The following is a 21,091-nucleotide window of genomic DNA, read 5'->3' as shown; positions in this document are numbered from 1 at the left end:
GTCATTTATTATTCCAGTAAACCAGATTTAATATTTACTTTGGTATAGGCACTGTGTCAGAATAGGGAATTAAGATGAATTAGCACAGTTTTTGCCCTCAAGGAGGTCACAGTCTAATGGAAATGGATGAATCAGCCATATAAATAAATAAACACAAAATATACAGTGATAGTTTATAGAAGGGGATGATAAACCCTACCTGGTTAAATCTAGTAATGTTTAGCAGAGAAAGGACAACATTTAAGCCAGACTGTAGAAGATGAATAGGAAGGAGTTGGAGTTTATTCAGTGCACTTGGTGGGGGTTTTAAGAAGGAAGGGCATTTGTTAAGGAAATGGTATGTGCAGAAATATAGAAGTACCTTTATGTGGGTTGTAATGAATAGTTGGTATTGTAGGAGTTTAGGGTTCAGGAAAAGGGTGGGTAATGGTAGAGGATGAAACTAAGTAGGTAGAGTCCACACTGAAAGACATTATGTTATTATTCTGAGGTCACTATAGTAGTTGGTAATAGGGGGTCCAATAAACTGAGTGGGAAAGAAAGTGATCAGCTCTTTACTTTAGAAAGTTCTTTTGAATTAGTGAGAGATTTGATAGGCACAATTGTTAGGATTGGATACTGTAAATGGCTACTGTTAATGCTTACTATGTGCTAGATACTTTACATAAATTTTTTTATTCTTTCCTCACAAACACTTGTGAGTTAAGTAGTAGTATTTTCCTTATTTTACTGTTAAGAAAATTAGATTTAGAGATATCAAGAAACTTACCCCAGATCACACAGGTGATAAATGATTGAAATGGGGTAAAACCTGGCCTTTCATTCTTACCTCAATCACTGTTCTATATAGTAGTAGAGGAGAGAACTGAAAGAGATGAGAGGTAATAAAAGATAATGCCTAGGGACTTCCCTGGTGGCACAGTGGTTAAGAATCCGCCTGCCAATGCAGGGGACACGGGTTCGATCCCTGGTCTGGGAAGATCCTGCATGCCGCGGAGCAGCTAAGCCTGTGCACCACAACTGCAGAGCCTATGCTCTAGAGCCCATGAGTCAGAACTACTGAGCCCGCGTGCCACAACTTCTGAAGCCCACGCACCTAGCGCCCGTGCTCTGCAACAAGAGAGGCCACCGCAGTGAGAAGCCTGTGCACTGCAACAAAGAGTAGCCCCCTCTCACCGCAACTAGAGAAAGCCTGCGCACAGCAAAGAAGACTCAACGCAGCCAAAAATAAATAAATGGTAATTTTAAAAAAAAGGTAATGCCTAGAGTTGTCTGGCTTAGGTGGATAGATAGTATTTATTCTATCCATTAAGATAGGAAATGCCAAAGGAAGAAGAACAGGGATTGTAGAAATGAAAACGTTAACTTTTATTTTGGACATCTTGACTTTAAGATGTCTGTGGAACTTTCCTTGTTTAGAAGTGCAGTAGCAGTTGAAATAAGGACCTTGAGTAGAGATACAGATTTAGAAATAATTAGCCTATTTTTGTCAGTTAAAGTCATGGATGTAAGTGATATTACTCAAAGACTATATGTAAACTGAAAAGAGGGTAGACATGCAACCCCAGTAAACATTAACATTTGAGATACAGACAGAGACTGTCATTCTCTGTCTCCATTTTAGGCTTCTCTTCCTAACTTTAGCTTCAAATAAGTAAGAGAAAGTAGTGTTGCAGAAGCTAAAGGGAGAAAAGGGGACTGACTTCAAGAATGCTTAAGTAGTTGATGTCAGTTGCCATTGAGACTCAAATGAGATAAGGACTGGAAATGACTATTGAATTGGGCAATTACAGTGTCATTTTTACTTCATTGAGAGCTGTTTTAGAGGACTATTGGAGGATAGCAAAACCAGGTAAAGATGTGGGATTAAGTGCCAATTTTGAGAAGCTTGGCTATAAAGGAATGCTGAAAGGGCCATAGATTGAAGCAGAGACTTGAGCATATTTGTATCTTCAGGGGAAGAAGCAAGTGAAGAGAGAGGTTAAAAATAACAAGAAAGAATAACTGAGGTAGTAAAATTTCTTGAACTTGGAAGTGATGTTCCTCAGAGGCTATGAGGAATTAAAGATGAACATAACTAGCTCCGCAGCTCTTTACAGGCAATATGACCATGGGCAGATGACTTAACCTTGAGGGCTATAGTGTCTACCCCTTGTAGTGATTTGAAAATGCTTATTGTTCTTGGCACAAAATAAGAATTCAAAAATTATAGCTAATATTATTATACAAATGTTTGTAGATATAGAGGCAGAACAGAATGTTCTTTGATAGCTTCTGTTTTCTCTGTCATGCTAAGAAAGGGAAGAGATATAAGTAAGAAAGGAACCCCATAGGAGATTGGCAAAAAGTTTGAAATAGCCAGTATTGGAACACTAGAAGATCCTATTTAACCTAGGTCACATAGATAAAGATTGTCAAGGAGCTTTAAGAACATATTTGAGATTGGAAAATATAAGTTTATGGTGGTTATTAGCAGTAGGTTGTCTAGAAGACTTTTTTTTTTCTTTTTGCCACGCCTCTCAGCTTGCAGGATATTAGTTCCCCGACCAGGGATTGAACCCGGGCTACGGCAGTGAAAGCACAGAGTCCTAACCACTGGACCACCAGAGAAGTCCTCCTCTGCTTTTCTTTTCTGCTTTCCTGTCTGCCCCTCAGACCCCAACACTTAGATCATCTTCTTCAAATGCTTCACCAATGGCCAAGTTCTATAGTTATTTATTTATCCTTTGAACTTACGTAGCATGAAGAATCTTTTCACCCATGCTATTTATTTGGCAATTAACTACGCAACTTTGGCACCTTTTTTATTGTTTTCTTAAGCCCTTATTCTTATATCACATAATTTCTATGTGTGTATATCTTTCTTACACTTAGATTATAAGCTCTCAAGAACACAAAGTTAGTGAGACCACCATGATTTTTTATATTTATTGATAGTCACACAACCCCTAACATTAGCATCTTATTTGGAGATATGAGTATTTGTTGATTATTCTGTAGAAAATGTTAAATGCTTTATATAATACATTGAACATGACAGAAATACATCTGTAAAGAATGTGCTCTTTGTTTTAGCCTATAAACGAAAAGCTGCCTATTTGCAAAGAGACTTATTTAGAGACCTCATATTTAAGTTATACTGGGTAGATTAAGTTCTGTCTGTCAGGGTCCAAATTGCACTGTATTGCCAGTAGGCTCTTCCCCCACTGCCCTGCCCCACATTGTCTGTTGTAAAAAGCTGTATTTTAATAATAAAGACAAATTTTTTTTCCCCTTCTAGTGTGTCCTTACACATTTATATTTTTATAATTGTATCAGTGTACATTTAATTTTGTATTCTTTTTTATTGTAAACATGTTTTATGAGTCAAGGTTCATAATTGTTTTAGTAGCTACATAATACTTACTAAATTGATACACTATAGTTAACCAATATGTCAATATGCCTAAAATAGGGAAATAATTTCTGGTTTTTTAGTATAATGGATAATGTTGCACTAAACATCTTTGTGCATATCATTTTTTTCTTCTGAATTATTTCCTTAGGAAAAATTCCCAGAAGTGGAATTACAGGATCAAAGGGTATGAACATTTTATGGCTCTTAATATGTGCCAGTAGAATTTTTTTTTAAGAATTAATGCAGCCATTGGTTCTGAATGGCCTGAAATGGATTTCAACATTTCATCAGGACTAATAATCCCTTCAATCTAGGGTTAGGTTGGCGAGTGCTTCAAATTTTTTATTTTATCATGTTCACTAGCTAATTCCATATTCTTTCTGTTTTGTGAAGTAATTTATAAGGCAGGTATTATTTTGAATTAACCTTTCTGTGAATGCTTAATGGAAAATAAAATTTTATTACTTTCTTACCATATTCTTTGATTAAATATACATTACTATTTATTTGTAGGACTTGATTAGAGACCAAGGGTTTCGTAGTGATGGAGGTAAGTGGTGATTTCAATTAAAAAAAAAAATCAGGGAAAAATGCAATTGCTTTGCTGCTTGTCTCCTTTATATTTGCTTCTTTCATGAAACACAGACACAGAGAAAAATGTGCAGAGAAAAACCAAAAATTGTTTGCTTTTCTGTAGTATTTATCATTTATCTCTAATAAAATTTTAACTAATTCATAGCCAGAGAAAAAGAGAGGACATAAAAGGGAGTCTTAAATGTACTATCTACAGTTTTTTAGATGTTGTTATCGAGGAGAGATCCTTAATTTTTTTACCCACTTTATTCCTTACCATCTCCACTAATACTTAAAGATTGAGCTTACAACCAGTTAAAACTTGACTCCCCTACATCATTCTTGGGGAGACTCCCTGGGGTTGCCTGCTACAACTTGCCAGTTTGTTAGACATTGTCAGCCACTTCCCTTCAGCTTTCTAGAAGGCTTTGGAATATGTACTTTATAGCATGGACCCCTAATAGAAAAGCCTAGTTCCCGTTTTACTAGTCCAGTAAATAAAATAAGCAAATGAGAAACTGAATTGAGATTTCTTACAGAATTTTCATCAGATGTTCACTCTAGCACACAGTGAAAATTGGGAGCATAGCAAAACATTACTTTAGAAAATACTTTTTAAATAAGATTTTACTCCCATAAGATTTTTCGAAGAGATGGTGTTTGAAACTGTCTTGACGTTTTCTTCCAGGTGGTCCTTTATGCTTACCTCTTCAGCTGTCTTCTATTTAATAAGGAAGCCCTACAATACCTGCATATCTTGTTTAGAGTTGGTCTCTTCACTGTGACCTGCTTTATATTCAAAATATCTAAGCCCAGACTCAAAGATACTTTATGTTGAATAAACATTGAGTAAACCATCTTTTGTTGTAATATTTATATATACCTGTGGACCTACCAAAATCATAAGCCTGCATTATGTACTCTGGACTTAGTATTTACTATAGCACATAGTTATAAAAGTTTTTTTTTTTTCCTGTTTGTTGTTCCATGAACCCACCAATTAATGTTGCTGCCAGTATGACTTTCATATGTCTTAATAGCTGTGGCTTTTGATAATTTTGCCCAATACATCCAGCATTTAAATGTTGCCATCATGTTAGCATCACAGAGTTAACTTAGTCATAAAAATTGCCTGCTTAGTACCAAAAATCAAATGCCATTTCTTATCCTTTTTGTGAATCACTTTATAAAGAATCATTGGAATTTTATGAAAATAAGCAGATTTTTTAGACATCCGGAATTATTTTGTGAAGCAGGCTTCAGCTCATTTATTCCCCGTGACTTCTTTCATTTCTTCTGTGTGTCTGTCTTCCTGTGTTTGCCTGCCCCTCTCTTTTTCTTCTAACAGCCCCTTTGAACCAGCTGATGCGCTGTCTTCGGAAATACCAATCCCGGACTCCCAGTCCCCTCCTACATTCTGTCCCCAGTGAAATAGTGTTTGATTTTGAGCCTGGCCCAGTGTTCAGAGGTAGTTGGGCTCTTCTTTCTTGTTTTCACCCAAAGCAAACTAAATATAAACAACAGATACTGTTTGTGCCTCACCCTCACAGTGTGTGTTTGTAAGTGTGAGAGTTTTCAGTACTAAATTTCTGCTTGGCCTGGCTGGAATGCTCTGAATGTGCTTCTCACACATACTCACTACCACAAGCTTTCTGTATGCTGTCTGTCATAAATTTTTAAAAGCAAGAAAATTCTGAGTTGAGATTTCCATCTTGTTTTTTGTTATATTACTTACTTTTTGGTCTTGATTATTTCTTAAACTCGGTGGGTGACAGTAAATAATGTGGGGAGGGGCTTCTTCAAGTTGAATTTATTTTACTTTAATCCATTTAGCTGATAACCTTGATGGCTGCTAATAATGGTTATCAATTTTTTTGGTTTTTTAAAAAAGTGGAAATCCCTATTATGAGTTCTTACTAGACTTTTTGCTTTATTCTTCTGTAAATGTGTCCTTTTTTTAAAAACGTAGGACATGTATATTTTATATCAAAGGTAGGGAACCTTGTTATAACCTTGTTATATTCACTAAGAAAGAAGATTTGTAATATATTTGGGGTATTTTAGCATACTTCAGAAAATTAGGATTTATACTTTCAGTTATGCCCTCATGTGAGGAAAAAGTTAGCAGTATAATTTCACTCATCCATTTTATCTTTTCCATCCTTTAATTACTGGTTAAACTGATTTTTAAAAATTTAAGTCAAAATTTAGATGGGTATCTTGCTGTAAATATTTTTAATGAATTATATTTACTGGCTTTTCCTAGTTAGTGTCTTTTAACTTATTCTGAATGTAATGGTGGCATTTCAGATTTTTGCTCTCTCAGCCCAACTTTCTCAGAAAATCCATGGAATGGGCTGGAAGTTACAGAGTACTGAGTAGTGTAATTAAAGTAAGTGATACAATACAGCACTGAGTAGATCAGAATTGTGAAGCCTGGGTGAGCAGTTAAGGCTTTATGATGTTGAAAATTATCAGTGGAAGGCAGAATATGGATTGTGCTCTAATTAATAGACATTCCAGATACCATTTTCTTTTAGAAAATTGCATGTGAGGTCATGGAAATTCCACATGATGACATATGTGGTGTAGTAATGAGAAAAGTTCTACACAGTTTTAACATTTAAATGTTGCCATTAGTATTCTGATCCTTGTTCTTTGAAAGATAGTGACTTTTTAACTAGAGAATAGTTATGTACTTTTTTAAAAATTGAAGTCTTTTTGTTCTGTATGTGCAAACATTACCTAGCATCTCAGTCCTACTTAGCTATACTCAGGCCCCACTAGGAGTCATTGCTCTGAACCCCTCTGAACCAGGTGCTTTCTGTACATGAATTGGGATTTTTGCTCAATCAGCATTTGGAAAAATGTCCATCACAAAGGTATGCAACCCTGCCAACTGAGTCCATTTTCAAAGAGTGTACCCCTTGGACTCGTTTGGCTGATAAAATTTTTCCATTTGTAGCAATTTGGCTGAGAGGCCACAGCACTTACCTTGGCCTCATTTTATAGGCAGAGGCTTTTCAGAAAGTCTTGAGAAACCTGCTTGGCTTTGTTTGCATTAACTTTGTTATGCAGGTAGAATTTCATCTTTGTGTAGCAAAATAAGCCTCCAGGAACCAATGAAAGTGACCAGTATCTCTCACTCTTAAATAGTATAGTATATAGTATAGGATTTTTAAAAATTTCAGTGGCTAATATGAAAGAGCCAGGTAATGTCAACATTATGGCCGTTATCAGAATATGTTTCCATTTGGGGAATTTCTATCTTTTTTTTAATTGATAGGCTGTTAAGGTAACATAATTAAAAGTTTATTTTTTATATTCGCTTTTAAGTTGATTTTGCTTCTTATTTTTTGATCAAAGAAAAAACTTGGGAGTATTTTTTAGTGTTTATCTCTTATTTTAAAAAGATTATTTTTCTCCTAGACTCTGCACCAATAAACAAAGTATATATCTGTAATCAGATGTTTTAAAGGTCATTAAATTGACCAGAAAGCTAAAAGTATAAAACTAAAAGAAATTGTAGTTTTTTAATTTAAAGCTAGTCACCAAATGAGGCTCCTTTTTTGCCTGTCCTTTCCAAATGGTATTAGAACATATACTGAATTTTTAAAATAAGTCTAAATCTCCCTCTACCCTCTGCCCCCAATAAGCTAATGTACTTGATCCTCCTTTAATAGATATATTTTTCCTTTCACTAACTCAGGATCAACCACAGGTTTATCTGCCACGCCCCCTGCCTCATTACCTGGCTCACTCACTAATGTGAAAGCATTACAGAAATCTCCAGGACCTCAGCGAGAAAGGAAGTCATCTTCATCCTCAGAAGACAGGAATCGAATGGTGAGAGTATATGATATCTTTTTTCCTCTAAGTTCTGTCTTCTTAGAAGTCATAGCCAAATGTAATGTCACCTTTTAGATATATGATATCTAGTGGCATATATGTCCATATTTGACACAGAATTCCCATAATCAAATAAATTTAAGAGCTGATAGTTTTTTGCTTAAAAACAAAACACAACACTGATTTTTGCTCTCAACTGTAATATAATTGAGTAAAAGGCAGTTTTGGAAGAGCAAGAATAGTGTTGTTTCTAAACTATGGAAAGAGAGTAAGCTAGTATTTTAGGAGGCATGATTAGGCATGTATGTTCTAAAGAGTTGGTCTGAAATACAAATATCTACCAAAGGACATTCTTCCCTAATGAAAAATTAGCTATCTGCTGTAAATTAAATCTGTATTAAAAACTAATTATTTTAGCAATAGTATATGTTGGATATGTGGGTCCTTTATCATCCCAAAGTGATTGTATATGTTGATAAATTTTTTTAAGAGAGAGATTGGGTCAGATAAGATATATGAGGAAATTTAGCACTGACAGGGAGAAAGTAATTAGATTATCAACAGCCATAGTATGTTAACTTTTTGGCCTTTGGAGCCAGAACTAGTCACAAATGTATAGCACTTATCTTGCTCCTAGTAGTCTTCCAAATAATAAAAAAGCTGCTTTATTTTATTGATTTTAATAATAAAATTTAATAATAGTAACATTTCTGCTCATACCCAATAAATAATTTTTATTTTTTAATAAACTGTTTCCACCCTAATACTGACTTAGGTCTTAAACTTAAGTTCTATATTGTAAGAATCATCCTTCTATTATTCCTCTAGAGTGTGGGGTTTTTTCCAAAGTTCTTGCTCTCTTCCTAACTTATGTCCCTTTCAGGAATAGGGAAATGTACTTAGTGTGAAGCATAAGATTTTCCTTTTTTGTTTGCCTTGGCTTGACTTTTGCACTGTTTTTATCAAGAAAACACTTGGTAGACGGGATTCAAGTGACGATTGGGAGATTCCTGATGGGCAGATCACAGTGGGACAAAGAATTGGATCCGGGTCATTTGGGACAGTCTACAAGGGAAAGTGGCATGGTATGTAATACGGTGACCTTGTCACAAATTATAATAATAGAATATAATAACTTTTGTAAAAATATATCAAAGGGAGTATTCACTGTTTGCATCATTAAGCTAATTTTGATCAGATGCAAGAGTCCTCCAAAGGTTTATAACAGAAATTATGGGAAATAAAAACTGGATTCACAGCAGCCAGAAGTTTAATCATTATACTACAGTAATAATTTTTAAAGATGATCCTCCAGATGAGCTAGTCCCCAAGATTTTTTATTTTTATAAGTCTTTCTGCTGGTAATTTTATTTGTATTATAAACCACAAGTAAACATATAAAAAGAGTGCTTACCAAAGGAAAGAGTGGGCAGTAAACATACAAAAAATGTTCAGTCTCACTAGTTGTGAAAGAATTACAAATTCAAAAAATAGAAATCATTATTGCCTCTCAAATGACTTATATTTCTTTGAAAAGATAATCAAATGGACAAAGGTTTTTTTTTAAATTGATTATATTTAGAGTTGTGATTGTAATGCTGCTGGTGGAAACATAAATTGCTATGAATTTTCTGGAGGGCAGTTTGGCAATATGTATATAGAGCCAACAGTTCCATTTGTAGAACAGGAACAAACAGATGTGTGTGCAAGTATATTCATTAGAGATTTGATATTAATGAAAAATGGAAATAACTTAAGTGCTCATTAATAGAGGAAGGAATAAATAAATTGATAACCTCCATATATGATTATATAGAAATTAAAATGGTATGGTAGATGTCTATTTTATGGAAAAGTGTATGTAGTATATTTTAAAAGCAGCACGTATAATATCCCATATTATGAAGCTACATATAAATATATGTAACATAATTTTTTAAATGACCATCAGTATTTTAGTATATATCTGTTTAGGTTGCCTTTTTCATATGTATTTATAAATATTTATACTGCATACATATAGAAGCCTAGTAGGGTATACATCAATAGGTTAACAATGGTCATTTCAGAGTGACATGATTATGGGAAATTTTAATTTTATTCCTTTTGCTTTCAAAATGTTTAATTTTTTAATTTTAAGTTTGATTTTTTTTTTACTATAAGCACTTTATTTGATAATCAGGAAAAATCAGTAAGTTAGTTTAATTATATTGAAATATACATGCAAAAAAGTACACATAAGTGTACAAGTAGCTAAAATTTCACAAAGTCAACACACTGTTCAATAAACAAAACATTACCAGCACTCTAGAAGTCCTCCTTATGCCCTCTGCCCCCAAGGATAACCACTGTCCTGACCTAAACAGAAATAATACAGGATGTACTCCTTTGTATCTGGTCCTTTTTACTCAATATTGTTTATAAGATTCATCTATATTATTGTATGTAGTTGTAGGTTATTCATTCTGTATATAGGGTTCATTGTGTGACTGTAGCATGACTATCTACTGTGTGATGAGCATTTGAATAGTTTCCAGTTTGGGGCAATCATGGATGCTACTTCTATGAGTATTCTTAGTACCTGTCGTTTGGTGAACACGTGTCCAAGTTAGTTGGTATATACCTAGGAAAGAATTGTGGGGTCCGTAGTAGGTACTGCCAACAGTGTTTCAAGTGGTTGTACCAATTTATACACCCTTTGGCAACGTGTAAGAATTGTACCTGTTTCACATGCGGTTTTGTGTGTTTTTAAAATAATTTTCCTAAGTAAAAAGCAACAAGTGATCCATGGATTTGAAAAGGTGTTAAATACTCTGATAAAGAAGTCTGCAGTTTTCTATTTCAGCCAAGTTGCATTGGGCCTGTCTACTGCAGTTTTAACATTCAGTTAGTGAATGCGTCTAATTTAGTTTTGTTAAATAACTAGGAAAATATCATGGGTGTTTAATTGGTTAAACTAAATTTCCAGGGGAAAAACGAGATTGGCTGGGTTTTTTTGGATTGGTATTTTGAAATACTAGTATAGGAATATTATTGTTAGTTTAGTTTTTATCCTTAGAAAATTAATGCAGTTTAGGAAGTTAAGGTATAATTTATTTGCAGTTTTATAATGGTATAGTTTTAAGGCCGTAGTAATTAGTGAAAATACCCTAGGTTTTTTTATATTTTTAAATTTTAAAAATTGGAATGACATTTGGAATGGCAATTACCTTTTAGGTGATGTGGCAGTGAAAATGTTGAATGTGACAGCACCCACACCTCAGCAGTTACAGGCCTTCAAAAATGAAGTAGGAGTACTCAGGTGAGCTTGTGTGAATCACGTTTTCCAGAGAAGTTATCTTGATCAACTTGCGTTTTCCAGTGGTAGCCACTGTTAGCTTTACAGACTTACTTAAAATGAATAAAACGAAGTTTGTCTGAGTATATTTTGTCTTTAACTGTATTCTTTTAAGTGGTATGCAATATTACATAGTACAGCTGATAGAAATATTAATCCTAGAGTGAATTAATGGAAATACAGTGTTCTGATCACGAGAAGTAATACTTCCACTTATGGAGACAATGCTCTCAAAATTCTAAGCTTATCAGAACACATTTAGAGATTATATCAAGCCCTGGAACTTGAGGAAAATTAACAAACTAGAACATGTCCAGGCAAGGACAACTTAGGTGGGAAGGATTCTGGAACTGTAACTTAGGGAGAAAATAGTCAACAGAACTGAGAATATTTGGGTCCATAGAAGGCTGTTATGTTCAAGAGGATATAAACTTACTTGTTTCATTGCAGAGAGCAGAACAGGGAATCCAGTGGCGGAAGTTGTAGGAAAATGATTTTTTCTCAACCTAAAATTTTACTAATACTAGAACCATTTTAAAAGAAAAAAAAGAGGGGACTTTCCTGGTGGTCCAGTGGTTAGGACTGCAAACTTCCACTGCAGGGGGCACAGGTTCAATCCCTGCTTGAGGAACTAAGATCCCACATGCTGCGCAGTACAGCCAAAAAGATTTTAAAAAGAAAGAAAGAAAAAGAGTATTGGGAACAGGCTACAGTCTCAGTGATAAACTTCCCATAATTGAAGGTATTTAAGGAATCTCTAGTTGCCTATCTATGAGGTATACTAAAAAAGATGTTTATGAAAAGGGTAGGATGTTAGACTAGACAGTTCCTAAAGTCTCATCTAAATTTATCCTTCTGTTGGCTTTTTTAAAAATACCTTTTTCTGACAACATCTTATTAATAAGTAGACTGCTTCGGCCCTCTTTTTTAACATTTGCTAAAGTTTATCAACATTTACTATTTACTGTCACATTTCTTTTACAGGAAAACTCGACATGTGAATATCCTACTCTTCATGGGTTATTCAACAAAGCCACAACTGGCTATTGTTACCCAGTGGTGTGAGGGCTCCAGCCTATATCATCATCTCCACATCATTGAGACCAAATTCGAGATGATCAAACTTATAGATATTGCACGGCAGACTGCACAGGGCATGGAGTAAGTTCCATTCTATTAAATCTCTTGTAAGTTACTTTTGAAGACCATTGAGGATATTTTAAAGGTTTTAGCTATTATTTTTTGACGTACATTTTCAGTTACTGTCCAGCAACATGTAGACACGTTTAACTAATGGCTAGCAACATGATATTTGAAATAAAATAGCCTCTGTCTAGTATAGTCTTCAAAACATATATCAAATATTGATAATAAATATATGGCTACAAATTTATGTTTAGCATGCTGTAATTTAGCTAAGCAATAAGGGTTCAAAAGACAAAAATAGGCCAAAAAAAAAAACCCACTAAAAAGTCATTAACAGTTATTGAAGTATATAAAATGATTGTTAGTTATCCTTTCAAATTTTTTCCACGTACCCATATTTTCTATTGCAAAATGATCATCTGTGTGAAATAAAGAAAAAGTAAAATAAAATGAAAGTCCGCATTTTGATCCTTTTTGAGGATTTCAAGTTGACTTGTTCATATCCATTGAATTTTGCTGTGTAATTTAGAAGATAAAAAGTTACTCTAGGGGCTTCCCTGGTGGCGCAGTGGTTGAGAATCTGCCTGCTAATGCAGGGGACACCGGTTCGAGCCCTGGTCTGGGAGGATCCCACATGCCGCGGAACAACTGGGCCCGTGAGCCACAACTACTGAGCCTGCGCGTCTGGAGCCTGTGCTCCGCAACAAGAGAGGCCGTGATAGTGAGAGGCCCGCGCACCGCCATGAAGAGTGGCCCCTGCTTGCCACAACTAGAGAAAGCCCTTGCACAGAAATGAAGACCCAATACAGCAAAAATAAATAAATAAATTTATTTAAAAAAAAAAAGTTACTCTGTAAAATTTATCATGGGTCAAAATAGGAAACTGACTACGAAGAATAAATTTTGCATGCAAGTACAAATAAACAGGTAAATCAAAGGTAAAATTAAATAAATTTTGAAAGCACTTAGATGAAAAAATTTAAGTAAAATATGTTTGAAAGTTCCATAGGTAGTTTAAAAATATGCATGTGTCTTAAGTTAATTTAACATTTTATAGTATACAAATGGCTTTCACATGCATAGGCCATTATGTCATTTAATCTTTATAATGTTATGAAGTAGATTTTTTTTTTTTTTTTTTTTTTTTTTTGCGGTACGCGGGCCTCTCACTGTTGTGGCCTGTCCCGTTGCGGAGCACAGGCTCCGGACACGCAGGCTCAGCGGCCATGACTCACAGGCCCAGCCTCTCCGCGGCATGTGGGATCCTCCCAGACCGGGGCACAAACCTGTGTCCCCTGCATCGGCAGGCGGACTCTCAACCACTGCACCACCAGGGAAGCCCAGATATTTTTATTTTATGTTTACAGATAAGGAAACAGGCTTCTAAATGACTTGTCTAGACTCCACATTTAATAAGCAGCAGCAAAGGTGTTTAAGTCAGGATTTTTGACTCCCAAACCATTATTCTTTCCCCATAACCACTATAACCACTATACTGCTTTTACATTATAAAATTAGAATAAAAAAGGTAAAAGAGTATACATGTACTAATGCCTAAAACTCTGACTCAGGATCATTTGTAGCAAATAAGCATAGAACCAAGACTCAAAACCAGATCTAGCTGTTAAATCTTCCCACTGTCCTACCCTCTCTGTCTCAAAACTAGGCAATAGATCTGTAATTTAGATTGTTTATAAACCTGTATTCAGCCAAAATCCTTATTGCAGCAAATTATTACCTTATTCAATAACATTACCACTTATCCAGTAGACTTAAAACAATCCCACCTCTGAATCTGAATCTGTTCAAATCTGAAAGATTATATTAAAATCTTGCAAAGAGGGACTTCCCTGGTGGCACAGTGGTTAAGAATCCGCCTGCCAATGCAGGGGACACAGGTTTGAGCCCTGGTCCGGGAGGATCCCACATGCCGTGGAACAACTAAGCCTATGGGCCACAACTACTGAGCCTGCGCTCTAGAGCCCATGTGCCGCAACTACTGAAGCCCGCACACCTAGAGCCTGCGCGCCGCAACATGACAAGCCACCACAATGAGAAGCCCGTGCACCACAACGAAGAGTAGCCCCTGCTCGCCACAACTAGAGAAAGCCTGCATGCACAGCAATGAAGACCCAACGCAGCCAATTAATTAATTAATTAAAAAATCTTGCAAAGAGTAAACCTTGGCCAGAATGGTAAACATTGAGAGAGAAACAAAGCTTGTTCTGCTCCCACCCCACCAGTCTCTTTGCTGTTTCTTCAGCAGGCCAAGCATGCTCTTTCCTCAGGGCCTTTGTACTTGTTATTTTCTTTTGGGGATAAGTTCTCATGCCACAGATATTCATAGAGTTTCTCTCTTTTGTCTCTGTTCAAATGTTGCCTTTTAAAGGAAGCCTTCCCTGATCACCTTATATAACATTTTCCTGCTCCACTCTGTCACTCTATACCCCATTCTTGTTTTTGTTTTTAACACCCAATTCCATATAACATATTTGTTTATTGTCTGTCATCCCCACTAGAATACAAGCTGTACCAGAGCAGGGGTCTTGTTTTGTTCATTGTTTTATCTCTAATGCGTAGAACAAGGCCTGGCCTATGATAGATACATATGACAAAAATTTAAAAATGAAACCATGATTACACACAACTGCGTATTATTGATAGGTTTACCTTCCAGAAGAGAAAGTAGTCACATCCTTGTCATATCAAAACTGAGAAATGTCAAGAAAAGGAAAAATAGTCAAAGAAGTAATAAAAGAATAACAGAGGGGAAATGTTTTTGCTATACACAGAGGCAGCAGAGAATAGTATTAAAAATTGTTTTAGAAACAGTAAGGAGGCAGTGAAGTGCCAGTGTCGATTAAGGTAAGAAGTGACAGGAGAGAAGAACACTATCAACTTGGAATCGTTCTGTGGTCTGGGGAATAGTTAGTTAAGAGGCAATATTTTCCCATTACTTTACAGTTTGGGATCGATAAGTATAAAGCTTTACAGTCAATTAATTTCTCTAAAATATTTTGCTTACATTTTCAAGTAACACTTACTATATGATGAGTATGTCCGGCTATGAATGTAGATCGTCCCATCAGTTTATCCTATATTTTAATAGCTGAGAAAGTATTAATTATAAAATGTAAGCCTTCTAACAGATTATATTTTTTATTACCAGCTTAAATTTAACCAAAGAAGATACAATTCCCTTCGGTTCTTTATAAGGCAATATATACAACTGGGGCTAAATGTACCAACACATCTTCAGTTTCTGAAGGCTTTGGCAGATTGCAAATCCTCTTATTAAGGTGGCTATGTGATTTTCAGGTTAAGGTGACAGGTTTTTGCTCTCTTGAAACTCCACCAAAACTATAATAATGAGAATTTTTTTGAAGCATGAACATATAAAGATGGAGAAAACAAAGAGGAAGAAAAGAATGGTAACATTTTAGAAGCTAGAAAGCAGATGGAGAAGTGATAATGGACATAGTACACCCAAAAAAACTAAATTATTAACTGACTGTGGAAAAATGGAAACCAACCTGATTTGTACCACAGAATTCTCAAGTCTCAAGAATTGGCACTGTGAGGTTATCTCTGGAGGAGAAAGAGTACATAAATGAAAAGGCCTGTCTGAAATGTTTCTCTAAATCCCTTCTGCTCTGTGCCACTGGGTAGATACCCCATCCCTACCCTGGCAGTACACTGGAAATGTATTCTCTGGAGAGGGGAGAAACTCTCTGGACCCAGGACCTAGGGGGAAATGGCGGGGCGGGGGGGAGGTGAGTTACTGCTTACTGAGTGATGGACGGAGAGTTCCCCAGTACTCTCTTTTCATTTGCTTCCCAGACTGCTGGCAGCCAAACCTTCCCCTTCAGGCAAGAGATTGGAAGAGTTTTGTCTGAGGAATCTTAACAGCCAAGAGTAAAGACCCAAAGGTAGTGATATCAGGGATTCCACCTAGATGGGAGTACATGGGAGTTCAAAAACAAGAAGCCCATCTGTATGCTCAAAGCTTTCCGTAGCCTTTTAGTCTCAATCTGAGTAAAGACAAATTATCTCTCAATTACCAGACATCAGAGAGGAAGTCTCTGATGCCAGTGAGAGAGAACAAATGGGGGAAAAGGCAACTAGGAATAAACAAACACAATGCAAGGAGAAGAGATACCCCCCCCAAAAAAAACCTATCACTTTTCTCAGAGATAAAAGATTTTCTATCTATGAAACAAGAACAGATGCTTTATAAGGAACATTCAGATAACAATTTAAAATGTTAAAATGCTGATATTTACAGTACACTGGAAATTAATTTCCTTGCAATTATTAAACTTTTAAATGTCGGGTTCCTCTTCCCTTGTCTTCCACCATCATTTCACAAAGAACAGAACAAGCTAGATGTAGCTGACCAGTAACTCCATAGACTATTTAAATAGCTGCTTAATAATGTACTTCTGCACAGCCTCATTTCAAAATACTCTGCCCCCTGCATGATTTCCAGATGCTATTGAAAGTGATCTTTTCTACTTTGCAAAATTGACTCTAAAGTCACAGGGTATAAGCAGAATAAGAGCATCCTATCTCATTGTATAACGTATTGAGGTCACAGTCATTCATAAGATAAAAACTTTAGTAATTAGGAAGGTGAATCATTGGGACTTTCAAATATGTCACCTTTATTGGATTATAGAATATAAGCACACGGTGAATGAGTGACATTTCTCCTGTGTGGTTCTGTTCTCTCTCTTCAGTAAAAGATCATTTCTGATTCCTAGGTTAACTTTAAGAGAGCAGAGCTATTCTAGTGGTAGATAATTAAAGACTCACTCTTAGGAATCAGGGTTCATGTAGTATGTTTATCATCTTCTCACCTGATAGTCATTGATTCAGCCTAAGGGCCAGGGTATTTTAAAGAATAATGTTACTAAAGAAATTTCAGGACTCGTCAGTCTATTGTGCTGTTTCTTTGCAGGACTTTTCATTTCAGTCTAATATTTATTAATAATTTTAAATTAGGCTTTATTATAAAATTGACTAAATGTTAAATCAAGGAGGCACAAAGAAAAGGTTGTGGTCTGTTGTTTACTCACAGGAGTGTTATATTCTGTATTTAAGGTGATTAAAAATAATTTGGGGATAAATGCTCACAATTTACTTTTTAAAATAATGAAGCGTATGCCTGCCTTTACTCATAAGTAAACCTAGTTATAGGAAAGATAGAAGAATGAATTGAAGCTGAGAAGATGGTGAACATGTATTAATGATTGAAAATAATTCTAATTAATTGAAGAATAATTCTAGCAAACGTCATTTTCTGGTCGATAAAAACAGTAATTGAGAGGAGGATGCTGATAATCACAAACAATGCAAATTAGAAGAAGCACACTATTTTTTACCCACTGGAATTGGGCAAATTCCTAAATTCTGGCAAGGTTAAGTGTTTATGAAGATTAGGGGAATTGCTTACTGGGACACTCCTCATGCAACCAACCACCCTGGGGACATTTTGGAAGTATCTGTTAAAATGTACAGTGTTTGGCCTACCCCCAAGAAACACCAGCTTTTGTTCCAAGAGATGTGTATAGGAAGAGATGTATTACAGGAAAATATATAATAGTGAAAAATTGGAAACATAAATGTCCATCAGTAGAGGACTGATAAAGTTTGGCACATATGTGCAGGGAAAGAATATATAGCAGAAATGAATAATATATGTATCAACATCAGCTTTACAGTATGTCCAGTGAGAACAGCAAGCTGTAGCATGAGACCACTTAAAATTTTAAAAACAAAACATTATATATATTTATTTATTTATTTTTGGCTGTGTTGGGTTTTCGTTTCTGTGCGAGGGCTTTTTCTCTAGCTGCAGCGAGCGGGGTCTACTCTTCATCGCGGTGCGTGGGCTTCTCATTGTCGTGGCTCCTCTTGTTGCGGAGCACAGGCGCTAGACGCTCAGGCTCAGTAGTTGTGCCTCACGGGCTCAGTTGCTCTGTGGCATGTGGGATCCTCCCAGACCAGGGCTTGAACCCGTGTCCGCTGCACTGGCAGGCAGACTCTCAACCACTGCGCCACCAGGGAAGCCCTATATATATTTTTTTAAGTCTTACATATGTGTATGTAGAAGTATTAAAGCAAAGATTAGAAGGTATATGCCAAGCTCAGTAGTTGTTGTCTCCAGGAATGGCAAAAAGGGGTCAAGATGGGGATAGCTATCAAGCAGAGAGGGGCTTTAGCTTTACCTATATAAAATTCTTGTGGTTTCTGGCTTTTAATTAAAAAGATTCTACAGTTGTGTTTTACTTTCACAACCTTTTTACAGGTATAAATTTTTTTAAAAGACAGGAGGCAAATGTGTAAAAATTTAACCGTGTTAAGTATGGTGAGAATAAGTGATTTCTACATTAGCCTTTGTTGCAGTTTTTCTTAATTTCAAAATATAAGGTATTATAAGGAAATACATAATCATTATAGAAAATTTAGAAAATGTAAACATAAATAAGCACCAATACTCCACTGAGAGAGAAGTACCATTAGTGTTTTGATGTGTAGTATTGTGTATCTTTGCAGAATTCTGTATTTTAATACTGTATACAGTGGTTTGTTGTTGTCGTTTTAAATATGGAATCACACTGGTTTTACCTTTATTTTTTACTTGCTCTTATTTTAGACATCTTTACTGATCAATAAATATTATGTTCTGACTCCAGCTCTGATACTACTAGTAACTCACTCTTTTTTTATACCAGCTATGTTTTGTGGTTTTTTATATACAGTGATATATTTAGCGATTACATAGTACTTTGTGCCAGACACTGTTCTGTGTACTTTATGTATACTACCTCAATTAATCCTCAACAACCCTGTGAGGTAGATCCTATTATTATCCCCTACTTACTGATGGAGAAACTATAGTTTAAAAGGCCAAGTGACTTGCCGCAAGCCCTTTGGCTCCAGAGTGTATTTCCTTAAACTCTACACTGTTCTGCTTCTTCAGTTTAGTCAATCCTTTCAACACCTCAAGTGAGTCCTTAATGCCATGCAGCAATCATACTTTCCCTTCCCTGGTTTTTTGCTCTTCCTCTCTCGTAGACACTCTCATACTTCCTTTATCCTCAGTTCTCCAACACCTCTTCTTCAAGAACTGTCAACTGATAACCTTGCTTGCCATTTCATTAATAAAATTAGAAGCACCCACCACAATATCTACCTACCTACCTACATTCATGCTCAGTTTTTCTGTTTTATCACTAAGAGTAAAAGCCAGTCCTTCAATTTTGTGCACTAGATTCCATCCCCTTTCTCCTACTCACTGACATCTTTTGAGTGGTTCTCTCCTGTACATCATCAGATTTTCCTTTTCTACTGGATTTTCTCCCATTTTAAAACATCTTTCTTATCATGCACATTTGGAAGAATGCTGACAATTGTTGAACCTAGGTGGAGGGCACCAGGGTATTTATTGTACTCTTCTTTTTTTTTTTTTTAAGATGTTGCGGGTAGGAGTTTATTAATTAATTTATTTATCTTTGCTGTGTTGGGTCTTCATTTCTGTGCTAGGGCTTTCTCTAGTGGTGGCAAGCGGGGGCCACTCTTCATCGTGGTGCGTGGGCCTCTCACTATCATGGCCTCTTGTTGCGGAGCACAGGCTCCAGATGCGCAGGCTCAGTAGTTGTGGCTCACGGGCCTAGTTGCTCCGCGGCATGTGGGATCCTCCCAGACCAGGGCTCAAACCCGTGTCCCCTGCATTAGCAGGCAGATTCTCAACCACTGCGCCACCAGGGAAGCCCCTATTGTACTCTTCTTTTAATTTTTCTCTATGATTAAAAATTTTCATAATAAAAAAGTTGTGGAGGTCCCTTCCTTGATCCCACTTCCCTCTGAAGATATCACCTCATTCCTCTTGTTTCTCTTATAGTAAAACTTCTCTACAGAGTTGTTGATACGCACTCTCTGATTTTCTTCCCTCCCCTTTTGTCTTGGACTCCACTCCAATCAGGCTTTTTTGCCCTGACACTTCACTGAAATATCTCTGAATAAGATAATTACCATGTTGCTAGATCCAGTGGTTAAATACTCAGTCCTCAATCTTTTTGACCCATCAGAAATATATAATGCATTTGATCACACTCTTTTTCATGAAACCTCTTCTTAATCCTTTAAACTCTACCACCTGGGAGCCTTTTCAAATGACACATTTTAGGCACCACCCCAGATCTGTGGAATTGAAGACTGCATTTTAACAAGATCCCTGAGTGATTTGTATGCATACTAAAGTTTGAGAAACTCTACTTTAAATCATATTCTGATTTTCCTTCTCCTTACTATCTGTTCCTTCTCAGCTAATTCTTTTTCAACTCCTTAACCTCCCTAAATATTGGAATAGTCCAGGGATTACGTTCCTTTGGTAATCTCATCCAGTTTCGTGAGTTAAAATACCATTTAATTACCTTTTCTGTGCCAGTCTCCAGCCAGTTCATTTCCTCTGAACTCCAGACTGTCATATCTAACTGTGTGCTCAACATCGCTTGATTGTCTAATGGACATCTCAAATTTAAGATGTCTAGTTCTGAGGTCCTGATCTTTTTCCTCAAACCTGCCCTTCCAAACAGTCTTTTCATCTCAGTAACTGGCAACTCTGTTCTTAGGCTGCTTTTGCCTGACATTTTGTACTTAATTTTTGACTCCTTTCTTTTTCTCATACCATACAACCAATCTGTTAATCAGCTCCTGTTAGCTCTATCTTTAAAGTATATCTAGACTCTTACAACTTCTCATCACCTATTTTCCTGTCACCGTGA

At 36.1% G+C, this 21,091-nt stretch overlaps 1 protein-coding gene across 5 annotated transcripts in view; it reads left to right on the top strand.

Annotated features, from left to right (window-relative positions):
• BRAF (B-Raf proto-oncogene, serine/threonine kinase) overlaps positions 1 to 21,091 on the top strand; it is a 161,361-nt gene that overhangs the window by 104,446 nt on the left and 35,824 nt on the right. For 3 of the 5 annotated variants that reach the window (XM_060021006.1, XM_060021005.2, XM_060021007.1), the window contains exons 9-13: positions 3,911 to 3,947; positions 7,680 to 7,816; positions 8,787 to 8,904; positions 11,036 to 11,120; positions 12,141 to 12,317. In XM_060021006.1, coding sequence (XP_059876989.1) covers positions 3,911 to 3,947; positions 7,680 to 7,816; positions 8,787 to 8,904; positions 11,036 to 11,120; positions 12,141 to 12,317 — 554 coding nt within the window. Of the gene's footprint in view, positions 1 to 3,910; positions 3,948 to 5,318; positions 5,439 to 7,679; positions 7,817 to 8,786; positions 8,905 to 11,035; positions 11,121 to 12,140; positions 12,318 to 21,091 lie in introns of all 5 variants that reach the window. The other 2 variants (XM_060021008.1, XM_060021009.2) reach the window with 1 other exon arrangement.

This window comes from Delphinus delphis, chromosome 9 (assembly GCF_949987515.2).
Source record: "Delphinus delphis chromosome 9, mDelDel1.2, whole genome shotgun sequence".
NCBI lineage: Eukaryota > Metazoa > Chordata > Mammalia > Artiodactyla > Delphinidae > Delphinus > Delphinus delphis.
The sequence above is the reverse complement of the archived record's forward strand: the minus strand, read 5'-3'. Positions and strand labels throughout refer to the sequence as shown.